This window comes from Solanum verrucosum, unplaced genomic scaffold (genome assembly GCF_900185275.1).
Source record: "Solanum verrucosum unplaced genomic scaffold, falcon-dt-bn FXZP01000261.1, whole genome shotgun sequence".
NCBI lineage: Eukaryota > Viridiplantae > Streptophyta > Magnoliopsida > Solanales > Solanaceae > Solanum > Solanum verrucosum.
In genome coordinates this window covers 12,753,017-12,779,862 of record NW_026019969.1, presented here as the reverse complement: position 1 = coordinate 12,779,862, position 26,846 = coordinate 12,753,017, and the positions used below count along the sequence as shown (strand labels likewise).

Below are 26,846 nucleotides of genomic sequence, written 5' to 3'. Positions count from 1 at the left end.
CCGTGCCTCTTGAAAATTGACTTTAAAAATATATTTTTAATTTTATTAATGATTTTTTTTTATATGTTTTTGGGTCCGGGTTCTTCTTGAGTTGTATAATGGGATTATAAGGTCACTGTGTCTTTGTGGTGATTTATTATTGAGGTTTTGGATGTAGTAACTTATAGAATGCTCATGATAATTTATTATTAGAATGTTTATGTCCCTATGTTATTGTTATTAGAAGGTGCCTTATTAGAACTAGTGCCACAATATATTGGGGGAGAAAAAACACTTGCCGAGTCCAAAATCCACCAATGTGACTTATGAGCTAATCCAATTTAATTAAAATGTATATAGCTTAAAGAGAAGTTTTGATTATACTATAAGCAACTCACCACTCCACATTATTGTGGATTGCCTCGCTTGTATAGGAGACCTACTCCATTTCTTTTAGTTGGATAAAAGCACCATCACCTTATGCTTATACAAAAGAGCACTGCTTACCCATGAAAGATAATCCGCTTTCTTAAAATTCCTACTTTATTGCTCTAGCTCTTGACTCATATGACACCACTGAAATTGGATAGGTTCAAGCTCAGTTTTATGCTCAACAAGGACTAGTATAGTAAAAGTGGTGAAATATACATCAAAGAGGAACATCATCCTTGTGAGAAAATGACAAGAATTCTCCAAGATAATGGCAATAATACTATACACAAGTGATGATCTCATTTGACAAAATTATGAAGGATCGGACACCAAAAATTGACAGCCAGGTACAATTGCCAATGATCATACCAAAAGGCAACAAAACTAGCCTCATCCTCCTATTAACACCAAAGGCCTTTCAACTGTCTCAGCATCAAGTGGTAACGCCTCCAATATCTGCAAACCAGAAGACATTAGTTCCAGCTAAATGGTACCCTTAAGTAAAGTCATTATAAGTTGAGCAAAACCTAGAGAATGATGACAAACAGAACATCTTAAAGAATCAGCAAACATCACTAGGATAAGGTTAGAGACTTTCACAAGGAGTACAATGCCAAATAGAATATCTGGCAAAACGGATTTAGCAAGGAGTACGATGACAATGAGAAAATAGCCAAAGTACAGTTACGAGTTAATGTTGGCATACTTCTTCCCAACTTAGACAAGCTTTTCTGCTTAGTTCCTAAACAAAGCCTCAAAAAGATGGAACTTATCAAAAACCTTGAACTTTTTTTCAGAAAGCTTAGTGAACCTTGTTGCAACATCTCTTCGAAGAGGTTTTCTCTGCAATAAATAGCAAGCACAGTTGATAAGAACTACGAGTACATGCAAAATAGTTCACATTTGAATTGGCTAAGCTGACAGGCGCTAGAAACAACATACAAGTGCATAAGCACATAAAAGTTTGTGCGGCTAAGAAGCATAATGAAGGATCAATGAGCCACTATCCTGTAAAGTACCTTAAATATAAAAACTCCATTACCAATACCTATAAAGTTTCTTGATGAACCACATTGTGTAGATCTCTTTTGGTCTGATTTGCCTGGAAAGCAGAATAACACCATTTTTGTCAACAAAAAAGAAATGCAAATCGAAAATGAAAATCATTTCAGCATTCTTACTTCAAACTTAAAACACAACACCCTGAGTCTAATAAAGCTAACAGACACCAGGATACTTTTTAACTCTCATTGGCTATTTCAAGAAATTGTGCCAACAACAGGTAGTAAACAATTCCAACTATACAGAAATTTCCACCAGATAAAATAAAGTTCAGGATTTTCACAGCATCGGTAATTGAAAAAGCAGACCTGAATGGAAACTTGACTGATCAGTATGAGAAGATAAGAAATTAGCTGAGTGACGATTATAGAAAATTACTTTTCCCAGATATTAATTAGCCTCTTAACTATTGGCAGAAAACCAAACAGTACCACTAGTCCCCTGTGCTTTTAGAATATGACAGAAAGCAGATTACTGAGTTTATCTTGTCTAAGATCCCTTGTTGGCATATTTTACAACTTATTCTATTCTAGCCTTCTACGATTTGTGTCTCGACTGTCTTCTAGTGCTGACAAAATCTGCCTGAAAGAAAACATCCGTAAGTAGGAAACTAAGAGAATGCGACAAGCTGGGAAGAACTTTTACTATCATTTAACTTAACAAAGGAACTGCTAGAATAGTAGATTTAGGAATCCTCAAGACTACCACTAGATGGAAGTGAAGAACCCTAAGCACAAGTCCATTGAAAGGCCACTCACAAAGATGTCAAAAACATCAAAGCATGAAATCAACGAAGGACTAAGTCATTGCTGTTCAGAATTACCAGAAAATGCATGATAGCTTTAGGTATTAGGTCTTCATTTTTCTTCCTGACAATGTCACAGTATGACCTCAATAACAGTTTTATGATGGCAATTACAGCAGTCTACTGATCTGAATGAGTTTCTGAAGGCCTCAAGATACCTGGGGGTTTCAAGCAAAACATATAGAGATATCATGTTTGATTTTATCACCAACGTAATCCATAAAGAAATCATACAGCAGAGAGGGCCTTCAAAACTCATACCTCTCTCAAGTGGATCATTCAGAAAGCATGGCCCATGCTCTGTACAGGATCACTGAATTGTTTGCTAATGAAATTGTCTTCTATAGATGGACGATTGTCCGAGCCACCAAATATTGATGATATTCTCCAACTTGAACCAACATTTGATCCTAATGAAGAAATATGTCAGCAATGGCTTTGGCAATAAGACCCAGCAAAAAAATATTTTCTAAAGATTATAAAGAGTCCAGAAAAATAAAATGAATTGATAAGCAGCAACAGAAAAGTTCACGGTGCTTATCGAATTAAAGAGTACCATAAGTTACATGAGGAAGGACTTTTTCATAAAGCAGCATTTGCATTCCTTATATACAATATTCATTCCTTTCTTGTCAATAAGATATTTAACTTGTCAAAATAACTAATAACTCGTGTATTTTTCATGTAACAAACATGTGGCATAAATGAAAAACATCATGTATCACCAGATGGAAACACACCTGACGCTATAGTTTTCTCGACCACTGGAGCAAGCCGAACAACCTGTTCCCAGTCAAGAACACTAGTAAATGCAAATAATATAAGTTTCTTACTATTAGATATTTGAAAGCTGTGCGATGTCAATCAGGGAGATGATGAAGAAACCAAACAAGGAGATGATGAAGCAGAAAGGCCAACTTGATCAGGGATAAAACCACCAACTGATCTGGCAAGGATAGCACGTGATTTTAGACTTCTTTCTGAGGTTGGCACTTTTCTAGATCTACTCCATTCTGTAGCAATATATTAGCAAAAAATTAGCATCAGTATGATATAACTTGCAAGACCATTTGCAAAAGTCTGTGAAACAGCAAATGTAGCATTTAATTTCTACCTCAGATTTGGTGCAGCAATCCTAGATGGCTTGACCAGCTGTAATGCCATCTCATGAGCTTTATTCCCACAAGATGTGATTTATACAATCCATCTGCAACAGAAAAAATAATTAAGTAGATCAATATAAAATATTAACAGCAAAAGATTCATAAGAATTTTAGTGATTTGCTATAGCAATTCACAAACTTGTCTTGGCAAGAAAGGATTCAAGGTCTAGCTAAATATTTCAAAAGTATCGATCAATTCAATAAACTTGATCATAGATGCAAATGTGTGTTGTATTTAGGTCTAAGCAAAACCAAATAAAACACCCAACATTTTGACATAACTCCATTTCAATAATGTGTCCAATCATTACTTCTGAAGGTTCCAGTCCATCACGCCAAAAAATTTCCTAACCTCATGCATGCGCTTTCTCAAAATTGGAAACCGTTGCAACTCATTGACCATACAACGATGGCTCATCTACAAAGGAATCATTCAAGTTAGAACATCAATTATAAGAAAGCATTACCGGAATAAAAAGGTAGTCAACAATGGCCTAACTTGAACCAGCTCATCATATATAAATCTTGCACACTGAAAACTCGGTTTCATTAAACATGTTATTTACCTTCGGATGTGAACTTGAAATGGGACCTGCATATTTACACAATAATTAAGATGCAGCCAACAAATGTCATAAAAATTACAACAAGTATTCTAGAAAGTGCTGAACTATTGGCTCAAAAGCAAACGCAAGGAAACAGGTTAATCCTTTGGAGTTACTTCTGGCATAAATAAAGCGGATTTGGGACCCGTGGCTTTTTGAATGGCAGTTCGGATGTCATCATCAGTTAAATCTTCACAAGGATCAACTTCCCTGCAGGAGAAAGAGAAATCTGATGAAATTTGATAAGCAACTGAACCTAGGATGAACATTACAATTGTACGAATCAACATACTAATATGCAAAGTTACTGAAAAGTTCTTGTGTTTGTCATTCACATCTTTTTACAGCCTTGAAGATTTAGAATGCTTGTATATGAGGAACCTATTGTATATACTTGTGGTTTATTAACACAAGGAGCTAGTCGATAAAAAGACTATTCAAAATGGAGGATTTCGATTATGCAACTATGTTCCTGGATGAAAACCAACTTACGTGGGAAATATTATTTATGGATTGTATATGTTCACAGCCCTTAGCAACAATTTATGAAGACCACACCAATAAAAAACTTAATGCCCAACAAAAGCATTTTAAACCCATTCAGAGTTGACCATACCTACCAAAGCATACATCGTAGCTACCTATTGACAAAAATGGCATCAACGTCATTTATGTGCAAACATTAGCAAGTCTAGAGATGAATTTCAATTCTCCAAGCAAGAAAAGAATAATGTAGGCATTTCAAAGATTAATATATATAAAGAAGTGGACCTCCAAACTCTTCACAAATATGTCCTGAAAAATGTGATGATTTCTTGCTCCACCAGACAGCTCAGAAGTTGACATTTCTTCATTTTTTCCTTCTATCATTGAAGAAAATGCTTCTCTCAACCAAAAGAAAAAAAAGAAGAAAAAAAAAAGACAGAGACCAGTAAAAAGGTTAGAAGTGTAATATGATCAAATAATATGATATCTGATACTAGGAAGCAACATTAGATAGAGGAGAGAAACTAGTAGAGGACTACTACCAAATATTGCAAGGTTTAGGCCACATTACCTTCAATGTACTTGGAAAGAATGTTCAGAAGGAGAGTGCCCATACCAGACATGGTTACTGTGTAAAAAAGGTTTTTTTCCAACCACAAGTGACAAGGTAAGGCACAAAGTATTTCAAGGTGAAAGTATTTCTCAAAACATGACTTCTTGCCCCCCCACCCCTTCTTTTTAAAAAAAAATAAAATTTCAACATGTCAATTACATTTTAAAACTCAGGAAAAAACTTTAGAGGATGAAAATTATAAGTTATTAATTGATTTGGAGATATTTGGAAAATGCTACTCAAAAATATAATTGTTTGCGCTTATTGTGGTTTCACGTTTTTGATAAATATTCGGTCCTACAAGGTTGTAATGTGTGCAAAATGGCAACCCAATAAAAGAAAAATTGCTGTTACTTTGACCAGCACAGATTACCTGGTTGTTAATTGAGAGACACCACATACCTTCAAGAAAAGATAGATAAAACAGGAGATAGTTAATGGATATAGGCATGAAATCAACTAAATAAGCGACAATAGAAAACATACAGGATGGCTGCGGAAGAACTACTCCTCAGCTACAAGTGCGTCCTTAATACTACAGTTCATCATAATATCCTGTTTAAAATATTTCAGCTATGGCATTAAAATCTTATAAACCAAGTATATACAAACATTTAGGAATATATATACACACAGATACTGTTGCTCATATGTAGCACACTACTGTTTCTCCTTGCTCATGTCAGGGAGGGACTATTTCAGAATACAGTTTACCGCATAGATATTCTATACATTACAGTAGGGAAGAACATTGTCTCATTGAAAGGTAACTAACATTAGCGTCAGTTTTTCAACTACATATTGCCATGACCAAAGTAAATCCAATGCAAAAGAAAGAGGAGTGTCCCTGTGTAACCACTAAATTAATGGGAGAAGTGTACAAATGAGATGCCAACACACTGTTTTACAATCTAAGATGAGTGATACTTGGGACGCATCAGCAGAGGCGTATGCACATGAAGGGGAGGGGGTTCACATGCACCCATCCTCCCCTTCCTAACCCCTATATAATACTACTATTTTTCTAATTATCTTTTTAAATTTGTATTGGTGAACCCAAGGTTAAAAAGAATACTCTAGTATATTGATAAGTAAGTACAAATAGGGGGTGCATAACTTAAAGATTTGTGGTTCAAATTTTTCTATCCACATTAACATTTTTAATTTTTAATTAATATAATAAAATGTGTCACTTTTCATAGATCTTTTTAATAATTTATAAATAAAAAGAGGTTCAATTACCCATATTTTTAGGTTGCATTAGCTATGTCTAGACCTTAAGCTAGAAGTGTCAAAAAAGTCAAATTATATTTTTTACTTTCTTTTTCTCCTTTCCTTCTTTACTTGGACGTTTTTCTTATTTTATATTTTTTTACTTTTTCTTTTGACTTTTCAAAGCCCTAAACTAAAAGGTAAAAAGGAGTAAAGACATCATATTTGTTATTCTTTTGGCTTCATTCCACATTTCCACTTTGTTGTTTATGGTGAAGTAGAAGTGAGATTTGAGAACAAGTAACAAGGTATGTTATCTATAAAAAAATATTATTTATTAATGTACTTCATTTGTTTTATATGTTTTTCTTGATTTATGAAGTGGTTCCATTATTTGATTGCTTGAATATTTAAATTTATAAGAATTTCTTGATTTCTAAATAGTTATCTATATGTTTTTCTTGATTTATGAAGTGGTTCCATTATTTGATTGCTTGAATATTTAAATTTATAAGAATTTCTTGATTTCTAAATAGTTATCTATATGTTTTTCTTGATTTATGAAGTGGTTCCATTATTTGATTGCTTGAATATTTAAATTTATAAGAATTTCTTGATTTCTAAATAGTTATCTAATAATTGTGATTCTTTTATTAGTAAACTTGTTATTTGTGCTAATATTTTTTAAAAAATATTTTGTTTTTATAAGATTGAATAGAAGGGTGAATATTTAATTTTGTAGGTAAAATAATTCTTACAATCAATTCATCAAATCACAAATGGATAAGTTTCTCATCAAGTTACCAAAGCCAAAAGATGGCCAACCAAGTTCTAGCTCTTATCAACCATTTGTGAGTTCACAAGTTGCTCCGGAAGTTCAAAGACATACAAATTCTTTTCCACTTTCAAATATGGATAATATGCTTGATTTTAAATCTCTTGAAGCAGATCCCAAAGATCGAATGCCTATTTCATCTTATGGTCCTAATATTCGAGATGCGGTAAGGAGGTATTACATTCAAAAAAAGCCATGTCAGCCTGTTGATCATATCTTCCCTAAAACTAAGTTTGGAGAAAAAATGCGTCAATTTCGACCAACTTGGTTTAAGAGAAGATCTCAATGGTTGGAATATAGCATTAAAGCAGATGCGGCATTTTGTTTGTGTTGTTATTTGTTCAAGAATGAACTTGAAAGTCGTGGAAATGCCGGAGATTCATTTACAAGAGATGGTTTTAGGTGTTGGAACAAAGCTTTAGAAAGATTCAAAAAACATGTTGGTAAGGTAAATAGTATCCATCATAAATGTTTCAATAGGATGCAAGATTTGAAAAACCAACGACAATCGATCCAATCTTCTTTTGACAAGCAAAGTGAAAAGGCAAGAAGTGATTATCGGATGCGTTTAAATGCCTCAATTGATGTAGCAAGATTTCTCTTGACATCGGGATTTCCATTTCGTGGGCATGATGAAAGTGAAGGTTCCGAATATAAGGGTGCTTTTCTTGAACTTTTGAAATGGTATGGGGATAGAAGTTTTGATGTGGGAAGAGTAATATTAGGTAATGCTCCACAAAATGATATGATGATTTGTCCGACAATTCAAAAAGATATTGTGGAGGCTTGTGCTAAAGAAACAACTAAGGCTATCATTGAAGACTTGGACGGTGATTATTTTGGAATATTAGTTGATGAATCAAAGGATGTTTCTCATAAGGAGCAAATGGCTCTAATTTTGAGATATGTCAACAAAAGTGGAATGGTGATAGAGCGATTCTTGGGTATTGTCCATGTAAATGATACATCTTCTCAATCATTAAAAAAGGCAATTTATTCTTTGCCTTTGGATCACTCATTATGTACATCCAAAATACGTGGTCAAGGTTATGATGGGGCTAGTAATATGCAAGGGGAAATAAATGGTCTCAAGTCTTTGATTTTACAAGATACGTCATCTGCATATTCTATTCACTATTTTGCTCACCAATTGCAATTGGCACTTGTAGGTCTTTTCAAAAAGAATTCGGATGTGGATAATTTTTTTTATGTTCTCACTAATATTTTGAATACTATTGGAGCTTCATTTAAACGCAGAGATTCACTTCGACAACATCAAGAAGATAAGTTGGAAGAGTTGCTTAAATTTGGAGAAGTTCATACAGGGCAAGGTTTGAATCAAGAATGTGGCCTCCAACGACCGGGTGATACTCGTTGGGGGTCTCATTTTAAAACCTTGGACAATTTCCTGATTCTTTTTTCTTCAATTGTTAATGTGCTTAAGGATATGAAACGTGATTGTCCATATCATCTTGATAGATTTGCGGCGGAAAATCTTTTGAGCAAGATTCATGAATTTGAATTTGTCTTTATGTTGCACTTGATGTTTAAGGTGTTGCTATTGACGAATGAGTTGAATAAAGTTTTACAAAAGAAAGATCAAGATATCGTTAATGCTATGGGATTGCTTGACCTTTCAAAGAAAAGATTGCAAATGATGAGAGAGGATGAATGGGACTCTATGATGGATGAGGTTAGCTTATTTTGTGGTAAACATGGAATTTCAATTCCCAAAATGAATGAAGACTACTCTAATGGGAAGTCGAAGCGTAAGAGGTCCAATATTTCATATTTGCATCACTTTCGTGTGGAAGTATTTTATGCCGTCATTGATTTGGCACTTCAAAAACTCAATAATCGTTTTGATGTGGTGACTAGTGACTTGCTTCTCGGTATGGCTAGTTTGAGTCCGGTTGATTCATTTGCTAATTTTCACAAGGATAGGATAATGAAACTAGCCGAGTACTACCCAAGTGAGTTTGGTGATAAAGAGCTTCGGGAACTCAATTTTCAACTTGATGATTTTATTGTCTATGCTCAAAAGTGTGATAGCAAGTTTCTCAACTTGAAGGGAATCAAGGATCTTGCAAAAGTGATGATAGAGACAAAACTAGATCAAACTTGGTCACTTGTGTATCTACTTGTGAAGTTAACTTTGATTATTCCTGTTGCTACCGCAAGCGTGGAAAGAGCATTCTCATCAATGAAGTACATAAAGAATGATTTGCGTAATAGGATGGATGAAGATCTTTTGAATGGTTGTTTAGTTTGCTATATAGAGCGTAGTATATTTAAAAATGTAAGTAATGATGCCATTATTGACCGTTTTCAAAATATGAAAACTCGTCGAGGACAATTGTAAGTGAATGATGTTTTTTGCTAATAGATTACTATATAAAGATTGCTACTACCTATTTGCTCGTCAACTTGTTCTCACCGTAAAATTTATATAATTGAATTAATTGTCTGTTTTGAAGATAATGGTGCCCCCATGTTCTTGAGATCCTAGATACGCCTCTGACAGCATGTACAATAACATCTAAGCAAATATATCATCATAATTAGCAACCAATATAAACAACATGTGCTTACACCCATAAGATAAAGAGTGAATAGATCAACCAGACAGTGGTTTGAATGGAGTGGAAAGGACATAGAGAGGATGACCAACTTCAACTACTTTTTTCCCGAGGCACAGTTGCAATACTTCACAGTTTGGTCTATTTCATAAAAAAGAGAACTTAATCCACCCCTTTAAGATAAAATTAGATGTTCTCACAATTGAAAGATAAATGAACTTTACCGAGGCACAGATGCAATACTTAGCAGTTTAGTCTATTGCATAAAAAGAAATACTTAATAATTTAGTCTTTAAAGATAAATGAACTTGCACAAAAGAATTAAAAAGTGTGTTGATCATCATAACTTGAACATTATCTAAACCAGTAATAGTGATCAGGAAGGACAAGACCGGTTTATAAGAACTTGAGTCTTATGAATAAGACTTCATCTTCTAATGATCACTAATCAAAACCCCACAAAAAACAATTCATAAACACGGTAAACCAGTAAACTAATACTAATAGACAGGAATCCAAACATCTTTTTTCTTTAGCATTGTTACATAATTATATTTGCTCAAATCCAAACCTACTGCATAAGTTGATTGAGTAGATGAGACTACTTAGGTATTGGAACAAAATATTTGCTCAAATTACTTTCCTACTAATTCCAGGATACCTGCCACCTTCTTACCCGCCAAGGCCAGGACAGATGGACAAGATCGTCCTATTTTATTTTATTTTGGTCTTTTCTTGATTTGATCTTGAGACTTGCAGTACACCCAGTTTAAATCCATTGAGTCAATATTCAAATTAAGTCTAATACTACAATGTCTTGCAATTCAAGAATACCTAAATTTCCGAACGAATTTCATTGAAATCGTTTGCCAGGACTCATCAAGATTAAGTTTGGTTTGAAGGAGTTGTAGAACAAGTGGGCGCCTTCTACAAATATCAGAACCTTTTAGGCAAGAATTCGCAAGTGCCTCAAGATTCAACAACACTTGATTTCCCACTACTTTGACTCACTACTACAGGGACCTGCGGCAATTCAATGGTGGAAGGACTTCCAAGCTGTGCGAATATACCTTGAAGCTTAATTTCCACGTCAAACGGGTTTTTTAGTTTTTAAAACTACATAAATCACTTTCTTTTTTTCACACCTATTAAGAAGTCAGAAATAATTACAAATTCATCCTTTAAAAAAATTCTTAGTAATTTTACAATTAAATGTGAACAGTTACAAAAAGAAATAATTGCAAGGGGGTAATATAGAATAATTTTAATTAATGTTTTCTTAATTTAGTAAGGTGAACAAGGACAATTATTTTTTAGTATGATATCAACTAATATGAAATTGAGAGCGTATCATTTAACTTGGCATGGTGTTTAATAAAAAAATAAAAGACTTTTGAAATTTTTAATCTAAAAATAATACTTAGATATTTGTGTGTCGGTGTAAAAAAGTTATTCTAATTGAAAAAATTACGCATCTAAGTAAACATATACTACTATTTAATTTTACCATAGTAATAGTTGTAAAAAATTACCACTCACCACTAACCTTTCTTCCTATTTACTAGGAACCACTTCCGAATTTTATACTACGTATCATATTTTTTCGTTTTCCCCTATTAGTGCAATTGAGCTTTTATGTTGTTCTTGGCACATATAATCCATGGTTCAATGCTATTGATTTACCTACTAGTAGGCGAATGTGCTTTTCTTGTTTTGTATAATCCAATATGTTCAGCGGATGCCATTTCTTTTCCCATTATGACTTTGATTGATTTCTCCGACTTTTGGAAGATCAAAAGTTCATCATGTTAAGGGAAACGAAGCCTTCTATTTTGTTTGAGTTGCGAAATCCATGTATGCAATTTTATATTCCTCACACATTCATGCTAGTGTAAATTTTAAACTCCTCAACCAAGTAAAAAAATTATAAGTAGTTTATTAAAATCGAACCCAAAAAATAAAAAGAAATGGTGGATTTCTCAGGTAAAACTCGATTAAAAAATCTTGCTTACAAAAATTAAACGATCAACCATTGCCAATTGTAAAGTCTCTTTCATTGCAATATTTTTCTAAATTTCCAAGGAAATGATCTCACACGACAAATTATAATAGAATGATCTCATGACTTATATATTAGCATCTCCTGGGCAAAAACACTATATAACCAAAACAACATTTGTAATGGATCATAAAACTGATCTCCACTTTGCACCATACAAGTGAAATATTTATTCAGCTTTTCTTTTTCCTTGGAAGAGGGTTTTTGTATAGGGAAAACTATCGGTTCAATATAAAACAGAGTTTAACGGCCAACTTCGTCAGTTGAGTTGCCCTGGAAGTAGAAGCCTAGTAATAAAATAGAGCTTCGTTAAAGCCAATAATTAACCCCAACTAGATTTTCCAAAGAACAGGTGCTCCCGAGCTGCTTTAGTGATCGTGAACATGATCTTGAAGGACATATGTCCCATCCAAGTAGCTTCAGAGCTTCCTGAAGAACAGAAGAGGGCTCAGTTGTTTAATAGGATAATCAACGTCCAGCTGGATAAGCAAGGAAAGATCCTTTATATAATAGCGTTAGTTCAGATACTGTGGATACCTATTTTGCACTCTATGAAGCAATCAGGTGCAGCCTTGCCACACCACTGTGAAAATGCAACTGATCTAGCTTGTACTAAAATGCTCAGCTTCACAAGCTTGACACTGAGCACCAACATTAGGTACATCATACTCCAGAAGCAATACTCACCAGCTTATATAAGAAACTTCATGACCAATGACCACAGAAATTCGGCGGATGCCCATTTTACATTATGACCAAGACTTCAAGTATCGTCATCTTCATCATGCATGAAGCAAATGATTAATGCCGTATATATGCACATGGTTAGTGTTCCAAGCCTAAATTTAACATGTGACAATCTGATTAAAGTATCTATGTCCTTAACCATCCCACAAATATGTATCAACAACCTACCCAGTGTAATACCTTACCCCTACCTTTGTGGGTACAAAGGTTGTTTCCAATAGACCCTCGGCTCAAAAGAAATGTTTCCGAAGCAAAGATTGGAAGAAAAATATGACAAAAATCTATTGAGAAAAAGGATGTATAATGAGTTAATGACTAAGGCAAAGCTAATATATGATAGAATTATTTAAAGAACTACAATCAATAGATTTAGCAACTCCCTAAGTTATTACCACTTGCTGAATAACCCGGTAAACCCAATTTTGCAAGTTGTGACCCATGGTAGTACCAACATCCCAGACGCAGTTTCAATACAACAACATACCCAGTTTCATTCTATAATTAAAACAAGAAAAGGCTTAGAAAGTTCCCAAATTCATTATGAAAAATATTGAGCATGATACACGACAACTTTATCAAAAAAACCACCCCGCCACAGACCAATAAAAATGTTCTGAGCATTTAGAATGCCTAAGTCAGAAAACTATAAATCCAATAAGCTTAATTTACTGACTAAAAAATATTTCCCTTAGAACTGCCCCATATAAATTTTGCAAAATCATCAACCTAAGTTACCGCAATATAAAAAGAAAGAAAGAAGCCCAGGAAGAGTTCCCTAACCTTGAACAAATTTAACTTTCTGCAATAAGTATCTGATGCTCCATCAGCACAAGTAGATACGATAACTAGCATTATATAATGCTCAAGACTATCAGCAGTACATCTGTGAAGAAAATGCCTCTCGCTCAGTGAATGCTCCTATAGAAAATTCCAATATGTAAGTGAATTTTGAGATGCATGCATAACATTCAAGTTGGTATGGGAAACCAACTCTTATTATTTAGCTAGTGCAATGTTGGTAAAAAAACAATTTGGGTTGTTCCAACTTTACCGGATTTCCCCAACGGCAACGCGCAATAACTTGCGTGTTTTGAGACCATCTAGAATGTCAGTTGTGCATTTCTTTATAATTCTTCCGTTTTATTTAACCATAATTTCAAGAGGTTCAAAATCAATATATATACATACAAAATTTAAAAAATACCTAATATATACTGTGTAATTTTTGACCGAGGGGATCGGGCTCGGGTGAACCCCCTCACTACCCTCTAGATTTATGTTGCAACTTGGGGGCATTTATGAAACTCAATACTAAATTATTCTAAGTCTTAATTTCTCTAGATTATGTATTAATGGCTCTCTAGCTTCTCTTTAGTGTAAAAATTATTGAATTGTCGTTATAACTTAAAAGAAGATAAAAGAAACTTTTTGGTCGACTTAGTTTTCAAACTTTTTGCGGTTGAGTATACCTTATCCTAAAGCTGATAGACCTACTTCTTCAATAGTAGATTCTCATCTCCAAATATGGAAGATGCAATAGCAGAAGCATTTTAGAGACCTATTTAATGGCACACCCCTGATGTAGTATCCATTTAATGTGGAGTCCACACAAACTAACCGTAAATAATGGATATTGGGTTTCTTAAGTCCCACATTGTGGGATGAGGGAATTATGGATTCCTTATATGGATTTGAGTAATCCTCCCCTTAAAATTTAAGGTAGAGTTAGGCCCAAAATTCATTTCTTTACATGGTATCAGAATCAAACTCATCCCAATATATGATTTACCGATATTGGGCCCCCATATTAAATAGTCCACATACTAGAAGTTCGGTCTTGGGCATGAGGCTGGGTGTTAAGTCCCACGTCAATGCGATGAGGGAACTATGGACTCCTCATACGGACTTGAGTAATTCTACCCTCATAGGCTAGCTTAGTGGGTTGAGTTGGGCCCAAATTCATTTCTTTACACTAACAAACTTGTAGGCAAGCACACAATGACAAACATCGACATATTAAATGCACCCATAAAGTAGAATAGATGTATCTAATTAATTGAAATCCCATCCAATATAACAGAAGAAATATAAATCTCCAAAATAAATGCAGAATTAGCAAACTAGATGGTCTCAAAACATACAAGGTGTTGTCGTTGCCATTAAGGACATCATGTAAAGTTGGAACAACTCAAATTGTTTTAACGAACATTGCACTAGCTAGATAAAAGAGTTACCAGCTTGAACCTTATGCATGCTTCTCAAAACTTACTTCCAGCAACTGCCATTGGAGATAGAGACATAGAGTGTTCTGTAGTAGTAGGTGGTGATACAAGCAGCATAGCTCCAAGAACAATCTCATTAGGAGGAATGTATTTGTTCCTTGCATAAATTAGAATATTTTCATCATCGACAGAGATTTTCAAAGTCTGGCTCCTGTAGATTAGTATGAAGTTGCCTCTAGAGTCTTTCAACAGGTGACAAAATGTGTTTTCTACGCTCTGATCTCTTTCTTCTTGGGACACTCTCAGGATTCCAGAGTCTTTGACTGCTTCTCCTAACAAAAGGTGAATGTTAGTGTACATAAAACAACAAGGTATTAATACAATAGATCTTTTTACTTTGTGGTAAAACCTTTATTATTTATATGGTTAAAGTATAGTTGAACTGATCAGTTCATACCTTTATCGAAAATCCAAATTACCTGTAATTTGTCGATGCCAATTCATTGTGTAAAGGAAAGTAAGTTTTTGAAGCTTAGGGGAGACACTATAATTAATGATCAATGAGCAAGAAAGAAACCCAATATTTTGTCTATAAGAGTATTATATAGTGATTGATTCCCTATTTTGTCTATAGAATATTTTGGCATAAAATTATATCTCCCGCCAATACTACTTCCTTTTTTGGAAAAATAATTAACTTTGTAGATTAAGCATTCTACGTTTCAAACAAAACTAAGAATATGAAGGTACGACCCTTTTAAGAGTTCCACATGGGATATGGGATGGGTAATTGGTCTCCTTATATGGACTTGGACAATCCTCACCCTATGAGTTGGGCTTTGGGGTTGGGGTTGAGTTAGGCCCGAAATCTATTCTTTAACAAACCCAAAAGTAGCCTTTTTCAGTTGTATGACCCTCCAGAGACTAAGATGCTTATCCAGTCCCATGAATCACTCCTATGATTTCCTTTTTCAGCTATTATCATTTACACCGCTCTACCACTGTGTAAAAGAATGACGGAGATTTTAATGTTCTCATTTCTTCCCATGTCCTATTTTCCTTTTCTAAGTAGTAATGAATTTTACTCTATTCGCTCCTTTCTACTGTTTTTGTATTTCCTGACCTTCTAAGAAGTTTTATGGTAGTGAATACATTTTTTCTGGTTTCTACAATGCTTGTTGCTTTTATTAAACTACTTCCTATTACTTAAAAGTCAATCAAGTAATATGAAGCTTTTGAAGAGTTATATTGGGTAAAGTGGCAGATCAAGGATTTTCACTAAGGGGTTCGAAAAATAAAAATGCGGTGCTTGAGTTTTTAACTTGAAACCTCAAGGTGAATCTCAACCACTTAGTCCACCTCCAATCTCATGTTCAAGAGGTTCAAAATACCGTGTAATTTTTTGCTGAGGGGGTTCAGGTGAACCCCCTCGCTACCCTCTAGATTTATGTTGCTACTTGGGGGCATTTATGAAACTCAATACTAAATTATTCTGACTCTTAATTGCTCCTAGATTATGTATTAATGGCTCTCTAGCTTCTCTTTAGTGTAAATATTATCGACTTATTGTTATAACTTAAAAGGAGATCGAAGAGACTTTTGGTTGACTTAGTTCTCAAACATTTTGTGGCTGAACATACTTTATCTAAAGTTGATATACCTATTTCTTTAATAATCAAACTCCCATCTCTGAATATGGAAGATGCAATCGCAGAAGCATTTTAGAGAACAATTTAACGACACGCCATTGATATAGTATCCATGTAATGTGGAGTCCCATGCAAACAAACGGTAAATAATGGATATTGGGCTCTTTAAGTCCCACATCATGGGATGAGGAAATTATGGACTCCTTATATAGACTTGGGCAATCCTCCTCTCATAAGCTAACTTTTAGGGTAGAGTTAGGCCCAAAATTGATTTCTTTACATGGTATCAGAGTCAAACTCATCCGATGTTGGGCCCAATATTAAATGATCCACAGACTAGATGTCCGGTCTTGGGCGTGAGGCAGGGTGTTAAGTCCCACATAAGTGCATGAGGGAATTATGAATTCCTTATATAGACTTGAGCAATCCTACCCTCATAAACTAGCCCGTAGGGTTGATTTAGACCCAAAATTTATTTATTTACACTAACAAACTTGTAGGCAAGCACACTATGACCGGCATCGGAATTGACATATCAAATGCACCCAAAAAGCAGAATAGACATATCTAATTCATTGAAATCCCATACAATAAAACAACAGAATTATAAATCTCCAAAATGAAGCCACTATTGGCAAACTATATGGTCTCAAAACACACAAGTTGTTGAGCGTTGCCGTTGCGAACATCTAGTAAAGTTGAACAACTCAAATTGTTTTAACAAACATTGTACTAGCTAGATAGTAAGAGTTGGCTCACATACCAGCTTGAACCTTGTGCATGCATCTCAAAATTCACTTACAAATTGGAATTGGAATTTCCTACAGGAACATTCACTGAGCAAGAGGCATCATTATCTACTGTAGCAGTAGGTGGTGATACAAGCAGCATAGCTCCAAGACCAATCTCATTGGGAGGAATGTATTTGTTGCTTGCATAAATTAGAATATTTTCATCATCGGCAGAGATATTTTCAAAGTCTGGCTCCTGTAGAATGTTATGAAGTTGCCTCTGGAGTCTTTCAACAGGTGACAAAATGTGTTTTCTACGCTCTGATCTCTTTCTTCTGGGGACACTGTCAGGATTCCAGAGAGGATCTTTGTATGCTTCTCCAAACAAAAGGTGAATGTTAGTGCACATAAAACAATAAGGTATTAATATAATGGATCTTTTTACTTTGGGGTAAAGCTTTTATTATTTGTATGGTTAATGTATAGTTGGACTGATCGGTTCATATCTCTATTGAAAATCCAAATTACCTGTAATTTGTCGATGTCAGTTCATTGTGTAAAGGAAAGTAAGTTTTTGAAGCTTAGGGGAAACACTATAATTAATGATCTATGAACAAGAAAGAAACCCAACATTTTGTCTATAGAGTATTATTATAGTGATTGATTCCCTGCGATTTGTTTTGGTAAAACCCTGAATGTGATTTGACAATCACATCACAAGCGGGAAACAAAAAGGATGTCCTGCATAAAAATAAATCCGAGTGTCGTGAATCTTGATACATGCTTATCAAGTTGTCTTAGAGCACTTTTTTGTGGGTGTGGGGGTAGGGGTGGGGGGTGAGCAAATTTATCCATTTTTAATCAATAGAATAAGAGAAGTTCTTAATTGGAAGCAACAATAATATTGGGTGAACTGTTTCTTCCTTTTCTTTTGAATCAGAAGACTATGCACTGCAGGATTACTTTTGGGGGAAGGTGCATCTACAATGATTTGGCTGTCTAATTTCATCTATCTCATAATTTTCTTTGAGATTAAGAGTTTTGGGCTTACTATCATGCAAGCAGAGGAAAGAAATAGGAAGACATTAGTTCTCCATTTTTTATGACCCTTGTGCTTAAGAAAGGATTTGATTCAGAACATGCATCATATTTGCTGCGACAAGTCAAGTGCTCTATATATGAGTGAAATTATTTTACCATTTGTTTCTTCCATCTGCATGCAGTTGTCTGAGGATGACCCTGCTGAACCTAGGCTTGATATGTTATTCATTTCTTCTTCAAGACAAGCTGAAGAGCCATCCTGTCCAGAAACCTCTACTCCAACTTCTAGCTTTCTTTCGTCACGAGCCGGCTTCATGTCAGAAGGTCGCTGATAGCTCTCTTTTTCTATGTATCCATGTCTGGGAATATAGCCATCTAGTGTCCTCCTAACCCGCCATCTTGATCCACATGCATTGCAGAGCACTGGTTTTTCAGGTGGCCCATTTCTCCAAAGAATGGTTTCTGTTTGAGTTCATAATTAATTAGTGTTTAAACTGGGAAAAATTAAGAAAACATTCTTACAGGCAAAAACTTTTCTCAGAAACTAAAGCACAGTGATCACTGACAATTAAGATTTCTTGTAAAAAGGTATAGAATGCATTTCACGAGAACAGAAGCATCACGGAACTAGAGTATTTCTTCGCCAAAACAAAAGGAAATATCTCTGTGAAACATGCATAGACTTTTCAAATGTGTCAACTGTTTTTGTACTCAAATTTTCATCACCGTGTTAAGGAACCATACAAAGTAGTTGAACTTTGAGCTTTATGGTGGAAAGATTGAAAAGGATTTGCTTGATACTTCAAGGTACCATGCAGAACAGTTAGCCTCTTGGCAGACTGCATTTATTTGCATGATATTTTAAGGAGGAAAGTTACCATCTAAGACGACAGTGATTAACTGTATAATATTCAACAGGGACTATCTCTTTCTCTAGTGCTCAACGGTAAGATAATCCCCCACCCACCCACTGGCGGACCACCCAACATTTGATGGTTTATTTACTTCGTATCTTGTCATTTGGTGGTCATTTTCTTGCAACCCTTCTTCAGATACTCCTCTTTAAAGCCGATGGTTTATCAAAAACTGACTTTCTACCCCCACAAACGTAGGGTAAGGTTTGTGTATATCCTACTCTCCATATACCCCACTCGTGGGATTATACTTGGTATGTTGTTGTCTATGTGTCAGTAGTTTGGATCCTTCATGCTCTAAATTTTAAGATTCAGGGATACGGATCGAAGTATTGATACAGGTGGAGGGATTCAGCTAATAATAGTTCAAATATCTAAAAAGAGTTATAAAACCACAATTATGAGATATTATGTGGAAAACTTCAGGAGAAAATATTGATCAAGAGGAGAACTTACGCTTGACGCTACAATGGAAACATGGCCCCTGTTTACCCATAAAATCTGGTTCTGAATGATTCCAGTTCGAATCAGGTTGAATGTGCCGCTGCTAACCTAATTCGTTTTGCTCTCAAAATCTAAAATGACTGAGTGAGGTGACCTATCACAAGATATATGTAGACTACAACTTTCCCCTTATGACAGCTCAGCAACTTTGATTACTGTAATTTCTCAACTATTTACACTATAACTCCAATGAGAGAAGTATTTGATTCTCTATCAAAAGAAAAAGGGGTGGGGTGAAAGCTGGATTTGGTGAATCCTCATTATTTTATGCCTTTAGTCTAGTGGTCAAAGCTTGTTAAGCAATGAATCTGAAGGCAAGAGAATGTTAAATAGTTTCAAGATGACAATTTGAATATATAAAAGTGAGCGAATAAAAGAGTTGCCAAATAACAACGATTTAATGCAGTAATTGCTTGCAATTGTGAAATCAGATTTAGATTTGAAAAATCCAAGGCCCTTCAGATTACACTACTGAGAGCAGATCCAGCAAAAGAATGACTACATTCAATTTCTTTGCAATAATGCTTTTTTACATCTGTTTCTCTTACTTACCAATTTTTACATCTGTTTCCCCTTGCACTAGAAGTCCAGGAGATAGATTAATCATTACTTACCAATTTGTTGCCATAAAGCTTGTGAAGTATGGATGCAGAAACAGCAGCAGCATTTCAATGCCTTTGAGATAAGATAGGCATGTAAATAGTATTATCTCTTTGCAAGAGTTTTTTTGTGTGTTCTGCAAGCAGTGCTACTGGATGTTCATTTGTTGCATGAGATATTGATTCACCATCTTGTATTATTTGCACAAAGCGATTATTCATGAAAAACAGAGAATTTTCCTTCATGCCCAATCTAGAGGAAACACTGAACTGAATAACAACACTCAGAAACTAGCTATGATGCACACGGAACAGATGTTCCTGACAATCAACATCGCTCTAGTAAGATGAGATGTCAACTGGTAGCAAAGGAACAGTTGGTCTACTTGTGTCGTTAGAACCATAGAAAGCAAATCAATCAAATGTAACTTCTGGATGAACTTGCAAACAGTCATTTGTGGGGAAATATGAAAACACCCTGTCGCTTCCTGTGAGAAGCCTATTTAACACAAATGCACCAATATTTCTTGAGATTCATAATATGTTAGCAGAATATAGAAAGTGAGAAGACCTGGGGCAGTGCTCTTGGTCTTTTCTGATCTCGTTATGTTCTCGATTATTTTTGTATACCATAATAGTAAAACCACATTGCACGTCAATGTATGAGAAATATGGAATGTTTAAGCCAGTACTATTTTATGCAACTGGAGTTTTTATTAAAATGGAAAACGCTTTCTACCTCTAACTGGCAATTCTGGGCTGATAGACTGAGCTTCAAGTTCTTTTGATAAAAGTTACAAAACCAGAAAGTTCTGGGACTAGTTGCTAGACTTGGATTATTACATTTGGTATTAGAATGGAAAAAGTTAGTCCAGAAGTACAGAGACTACGTGATAGCTGATCTAAAGGCAAGACACTGTAAATCAAATCCTACTCTCGAAACAGCCATGACCATCCATAAACAGACTTCATCAATGGTATATACAATGTTCGTGAACAGAAAAGCTCCTTAGGCTGCATGGAAGGAAGATTTCACAATGGAAAACATGTATCAAATTACTGGCAGAAAGAGTTGAATTATAACAGCATTGTTTTGCTTAAGAATTACTTAAATTGCTCTTTCATCTACAATCATGTTATTGTCTAATGTAGTTTTACTATGTGAACCAAGTGTACTAGTAAAAGACATCATAATTGGAGTTTTCACACTTTCTCGAATGAAATTCACTTCCTTCTCTTCATCTTGTTTCACCTTTTCAAGTAAGCACCCTACTTATATAGCTGAGACGAATTCAAAAATTATTTGTTCATCCTTTTGTGAATGCGTTGCTGGTATATGGAACTGACCTACCACTAAAATATAGCAGATGTAATAGTGATAGGCAATAGGAACATGAGGCATCACATTGGCAAGGCCAGTAAATCAGCAACAGGAGAAGGCGAAGTATCGATGGAATATATGACATAGATGCTAGGCGTTAACACTTAGCATGATAATGCCATTTCAGAAGAGGAAATCCCAATTTAGCATGATGATGCCACTTCAGAAGAGGAAAACCCCAAAAAAAAAATGCAGCTAATGTCCATACATTGAAATTTGCAAACATCTGAACCTAAGACTAAATATAATGAAACTTCCTAAAGAAAGTATAAAAATCCTATCTATATGTAAGTTTAACATGCAGGATATTGACAAAAATTGAGGTATGTACTAAGTCCAAAGATAAATGGAGTTCAAAATCTGACCTACTAAGCATGTGGAAAGTTACAATTTTCAAGCAAAGTGGGAATTTAACCCTCTCGAAAGAATGTCGCTCATCAGAGTAAACTAGCTCTCCCACATTCACAATGGCATGAGAAACCTAAATGAGGGGCAAACAATTTGTTGCAACCCAGTTTCCTGCTTGCTTGATGCATTCTACCCCATGCATGGGCAAAGTTGGTGTGATTATTTTAAGACGATATGTACTTTATTGCAGCATGTGACAAAATGCGGTTTTCCCACTATTTGGAAGAAGGCCATCCTTGGCCATTTCAGTAAGTGCATTGAATACTGCATCCATGTTCCCTTCGTTGTAGTTCACCTCAACAATAACTTTTGCTAGCTCACCATCAGCAAGTTACACGTTTTAGTGTGCTTTGAATTACTTGATGTAATTCCTCACTCATCCAGACCTCCATCAAGCAGAGATGGCGAAGATACTTTCACAAACTTCTAAATGAAGAAGGGGGCGGAGACATTGCGTTGGGTGATTTGGCACACTCGGAAAGACTTCGGGACTTTGGGTACTACAGGTGTTTTAGGAGCGAGGAGGTTATACGTGCTATCAGTAGGATGAGCAGGGGAAGAGCGACCGGACCCGATGAGATTCCGGTGGATTTTTGGAAGAGCACGGACAAGGCAGGTATAGAGTGGTTGACTGGGTTGTTTAATGTTATTTTTAAGACAGCAAAGATGCCTGATGAATGGAGGTGGAGTACAATGGTTCCGTTGTATAAAAACAAGGGTGATATCCAGAACTGTAACAACTACAGGGGTATCGAATTGCTAAGCCATACTATGAAGATTTGGGAGAGAGTGGTGGAGATGAGGGTGAGAAGAGGGGTGTCCATTTCTGAGAATCAGTTTGGATTCATGCCGGGACGGTCGACGACCGAAGCCATTCATCTTATGCGAAGACTGGTAGAAAAATATAGAAAAAGGAAGAGAGACCTACATATGGTGTTCATTGACCTTGAAAAGGCCTATGACAAAGTACCGAGGAATGTCCTCTGGAGGTGCTTGGAGGCTAAAGGTGTCCCGATGATTTATATTAGGGCGATAAAGGACATGTACGGTGGAGCCAAGACTCGGGTTAGAACGGTTGGAGGTGACTCGGAACATTTCCCAGTTGAGATGGGGTTGCACCAAGGATCAGTCCTTAGCCCTTTTCTATTTGCTTTGGTGATGGATGAGTTGACGCGGTCTATTCAGGAGAAGGTCCTATGGTGTATGTTATTTGTGGATGACATAGTACTGATTGATGAGACGCGGGACAGAGTTAATGCGAGGTTGGAGGTGTGGAGACAAACGCTTGAGTCCAAAGGGTTTAAGTTGAGTAGGACCAAAACAGAATATTTGGGGTGCAAATTCAGTGATGCGTTGGATGAGGCAGATGTGGAAGTGAGACTTGCCACACAGATCATTCCTAAGAAAGAAAGTTTTAAGTATCTTGGGTCTGTAATCCAAAGAAGTGGCGACATCGATGATGATGTCACACATCGCATTGGGGTTGCTTGGATGAAATGGAGGCTTGCCTCTGGAGTCTTGTGTGATAAGAAAATTCCACCTAGACTTAAAGGTAAGTTCTACAGAGTGGTAGTTAGACCGGCCTTGTTGTATGGAGCGGAGTGTTGGCCAGTCAAGAACTCACATGTTCAGAAAATGCAGGTTGCGGAGATGAGGATGTTGAGATGGGTGTGTGGGCACACTAGGAGTGATAAGATTAGGAATGAAGTTATCCGGGAGAAGGTGGGAGTGGCCTCTGTGGTGGACAAGCTGAGGGAAGCGAGACTGAGATGGTTTGGTCATGTGAAGAGACGGTGCGCAGACGCCCCAGTGAGGAGGTGTGAGGGGCTGGTTGTAGAGGGTACGCGGAGGGGTAGAGGTAGGCCTAAGAAGTATTGGGGAGAGGTGATTAGACAGGACTTGGCTCAGCTTCACACTACCGAAGACATGACTCTAGATAGGAAGGAGTGGAGGTCGCGTATTAAGGTTGAAAGTTAGTAGGGCTAGCGTGTTGTCTCTCCTTGCAAGGGTAGGGGTTGTTAGCGTGTGTAGTAGTCCTAGTCTTGCACTTGCAGTTCTTGTCTGTGATACCTATAGCCTTATGTTGTTAATGCATTTCACTTCTCTCATTGTTTATTGATGTTAATGTCTTCCTTTGTTGATTGTATACTATCTTTCGTATTGGATGGTATGTTTATACACTGTTTTCCTCGCCTTTTACTTGGATTCGATGTACTTGAGCTGAGGGTCTTTCGGAAACAGCCTCTCTACCTCGCACGAGGTAGTGGCAAGGTATGCGTACACTCTACCCTCCCCAGACCCCACCTAGTGGGATTTCACTGGGTATGTTGTTGTTGTTGTTGTTGTTGTTAATTCCTCACTCATCCCTTTTTTTAAAATATCTTTCATGAGCACAATAATACTTACTGTATGAGGAATAAATCCAAGATAAGCCATTTCTCTGAAATGGATTCAAGGCTCTATGCAAATTCCCACTCCTGGAATGACCGTGTATAAGTAAGTTATAAGCTACTTCACTCGGCTTCTTGTGCTTTTGCAGCATCAACTCAAAAACTTGGTCAGCTTCATTCAACAAACCTTTCATGCAGAATCCTTTAATAAGATCTACCACACTCTTCAATTCAAGATCTTTGCAACTTTCTATTAGCATGGCATAAGTAACACTGATTGCTCATACAACAACTTGAACAAGAAGCCGCTTTGCTTCCCTAGTGCGAGCCTGTTTGTTAAGCCCATTGATTAGGACATTGTAAGTGACGACATCAGGAAAGAAACCCTTATAGATCATTTTGTTATGCAGGTGAAAAGCACCTTTAATATCCCCATTTGCACAGTATGCACCAATAAAGTGTAGTATATGTAAACTTATCTGGTTGAATTCCTACTCTCAACATCTCTTGGAAAAGTTCACAAACTTCAGTCAGTCTTTGCTGCTCACAAAGACCTTGAATTAGGGATGAATAAGTAATAACATCAGGTAAAACCCCTTTTTCAACCATCTGCTGCTTTACACAAAATGCTCTTTGCAACCCACAGTTTCTACAGAACCCAGATATTATTGTACTATAAGTTACAACATCTGGGACCAGCCTTCTCTGTTCCATCTCTTGAGTCACGAGTAAAGCATCTTCCATCCTGCTCACTGCACAATGCCCATTAATTAACGCATTGTAAGTTACAATTGAAGGGGAAAATCCATTTGAAATCATTTCATTCAAAAGCCTCATTCATAAGACCCTGCTGAGAAAATCAACAATCAATGTTGTGTAAATTCTATCATTGGGATATAATCCCTTAGCATGCAGTTGATCAAAGAATTTCATTGTGCGGTGCAAATTCCCGGTCTTGCACATGCTATTAATCAAAGAAGTCCTAACATCTTGAGACAGCCCATTCCTTAACATTTCTGAGTGCAAAACAAGTGCTTGGTGAAAGTTACCCTCTCTACAATAGGCATTTACCAGTGTGTTATAGGTTACTTCATCAGGCATTAATCCCTTTCCCCTCATCTCTTTCAAAATCTCACTCATCTATTTCATCCTTCCTTCTCGACACAACCCATTAATAATAATAGCATTATATGTGACCACACTTGGTTCCAAGTTCCTCACTTGCATTAGCTTCAGCAATTCGACTGCCTCATCAACGCTACCTATCTTACAATAACCACCTATTAGGGTATTATAGGTTACAACATTTCGCAAGCAGCCAGTTTTTTCCATTTCATTGAAAACAACCAAACCCTTTTGCAGATCCCCTTTTGCACAAAGCCCTCGGATCATAATATTATAAGTATACACATTAGGTGATACCCCAGATTTAACCATATCATCATAAAAATTTTGAGCTAATTCGAAAGACTTTAACCATATCATCATAAAAATTTTGAGCTAATTCGAAAGACCCATTACATGAAATGCACTTGCATTGAAGATTGAAGAATTGGTGGTTGCGTGCCCAGTTGATGAATCTTAGAACAAGGGGTTTATCGAATCGGCATTGGAAAAGAACGGAAGAAGCATATTGAGGGGTGAATTGGGAAGAAATGGAGTCCAAGGAAATTGGGTCGTAGCCTTTAAGAATGAATACAGCCCTGTCGACAAAAAGGGTGCTGGAGGAAGGAGGTGGTGAGTCTAGGGTTTTGGATTGGATTTGCCGAGTTGAGCTATGGAGGGCTCTCCGGTAGGGTTTAACAGTAGCATATCGGAAAAAGCTACAACCGGAGTTACGGCGACTGTGATAACATGTTAATACCAGTTACAAAAAAATGCCCTGCAATTTAAGGAATTCAGCATATGACTAAACCTAAAATTAGAGAGGACAAATATACACTTTACAACAGATTCAAATTCTAGCTAAATATTTCAAAAATAGTTCCCACTTATTGACCACAATCCAATAAACTTGATCATAGATGCAAATGTGTGTTGTATTTAGGTATAACCAAAACCAAACAAAACACCCAATATTTTGACATACCTCCATCTCAATGATGTGTCCAATCATTATTTCTGAAGGTCCCAGTCCTTCACGCAAAAAAAATTCCTATAACCTCATCCATGCACTTTCTCAAAATTGGGAATGTTGCAACTCATTGACCATTCAATGGTGGCTCATCTACGAAGGAATCATTCAAGTTAGAACAACAATTATAAGAAAGCATTACCAGAATAAAAAGGTAGTCAACAATGGCCTACTTTAACCGGCTCATCATAAATAAACCTTGCACACTGAAAACTCGGTTTCATGAAACATGCTATTTGCCTTCGGATGTGAACTTGAAATGGGACCTGCATATTTACACAATAATTAAGATGCAA

At 36.1% G+C, this 26,846-nt stretch overlaps 3 protein-coding genes, 1 long non-coding RNA gene and 1 pseudogene across 10 annotated transcripts; 1 reads left to right on the top strand and 4 right to left on the bottom strand.

Moving 5' to 3' along the window:
- Positions 1–581: 581 nt before the first annotated feature.
- LOC125815588 (uncharacterized) lies at positions 582–3,177 on the bottom strand. 3 transcript variants are annotated; one of them, XR_007442181.1, is made up of 4 exons: positions 3,019–3,162; positions 2,835–2,902; positions 2,540–2,688; positions 582–867 (listed from the first exon to the last, which is right to left on the bottom strand). It is a non-coding gene; the product is annotated as an uncharacterized LOC125815588 (long non-coding RNA). The 3 variants fall into 3 exon arrangements; XR_007442183.1 differs by lacking the exon at positions 582–867 and adding an exon at positions 1,453–1,513 and having other exon boundaries at positions 3,019–3,164; XR_007442182.1 differs by lacking the exon at positions 582–867 and adding an exon at positions 1,489–1,513 and having other exon boundaries at positions 2,297–2,688; positions 3,019–3,177.
- A 3,959-nt stretch (positions 3,178–7,136) lies between these two features.
- Positions 7,137–9,554, top strand: LOC125815067 (uncharacterized). Its single transcript, XM_049494466.1, has one exon. It carries the CDS (start codon positions 7,137–7,139, stop codon positions 9,552–9,554), a length of 2,418 nt encoding a protein of 805 aa, XP_049350423.1.
- Positions 9,555–12,047: 2,493 nt separating this feature from the next.
- LOC125815587 (uncharacterized) lies at positions 12,048–17,312 on the bottom strand. 5 transcript variants are annotated; one of them, XR_007442180.1, is made up of 3 exons: positions 17,251–17,312; positions 13,358–13,495; positions 12,048–12,259 (listed from the first exon to the last, which is right to left on the bottom strand). XR_007442180.1 is itself a non-coding variant. In XM_049495092.1 (3 exons), the coding sequence occupies exons 1-3, from the start codon at positions 14,828–14,830 to the stop codon at positions 12,140–12,142; spliced, it is 267 nt and encodes an 88-aa protein (XP_049351049.1). In that variant the 5' UTR covers positions 14,831–15,109; the 3' UTR covers positions 12,048–12,139. The 5 variants fall into 5 exon arrangements, 2 of the variants coding, with proteins under 2 accessions (XP_049351049.1, XP_049351047.1); XR_007442178.1 differs by lacking the exon at positions 17,251–17,312 and adding an exon at positions 14,812–15,109; XM_049495092.1 differs by lacking the exon at positions 17,251–17,312 and adding an exon at positions 14,822–15,109.
- LOC125815066 (GATA transcription factor 26-like) lies at positions 17,313–20,456 on the bottom strand (the record flags this gene model as incomplete). The annotated part of the gene is made up of 4 exons (XM_049494464.1): positions 20,253–20,456; positions 19,591–19,709; positions 18,377–18,682; positions 17,313–17,554 (listed from the first exon to the last, which is right to left on the bottom strand). Coding segments are annotated over exons 2-4 (588 nt in total), but the record flags the coding sequence as incomplete, so codon positions are not given.
- Positions 20,457–21,549: 1,093 nt separating this feature from the next.
- On the bottom strand, positions 21,550–26,261 carry LOC125815586 (pentatricopeptide repeat-containing protein At5g39710-like; annotated as a pseudogene).
- Positions 26,262–26,846: the final 585 nt, after the last annotated feature.

Bases quoted from the DNA above. Each gene is read 5' to 3' on its own strand.
- LOC125815587 (XM_049495090.1), bottom strand. From the start codon at position 14,963: ATGCAAGGAACAAATACATTCCTCCTAATGAGATTGTTCTTGGAGCTA. The intron at 13,496-14,846 runs GTAAGTTTTGAG...AATTTTCTATAG, and splicing joins TCCAATGGCAGTTGCTGGAA to GAGCATTCACTGAGCGAGAG. The intron at 12,260-13,357 runs GTTAGGGAACTC...TCTGTTCTTCAG, and splicing joins GAAAGTTAAATTTGTTCAAG to GAAGCTCTGAAGCTACTTGG.
- LOC125815067 (XM_049494466.1), top strand. From the start codon at position 7,137: ATGGATAAGTTTCTCATCAAGTTACCAAAGCCAAAAGATGGCCAACCA.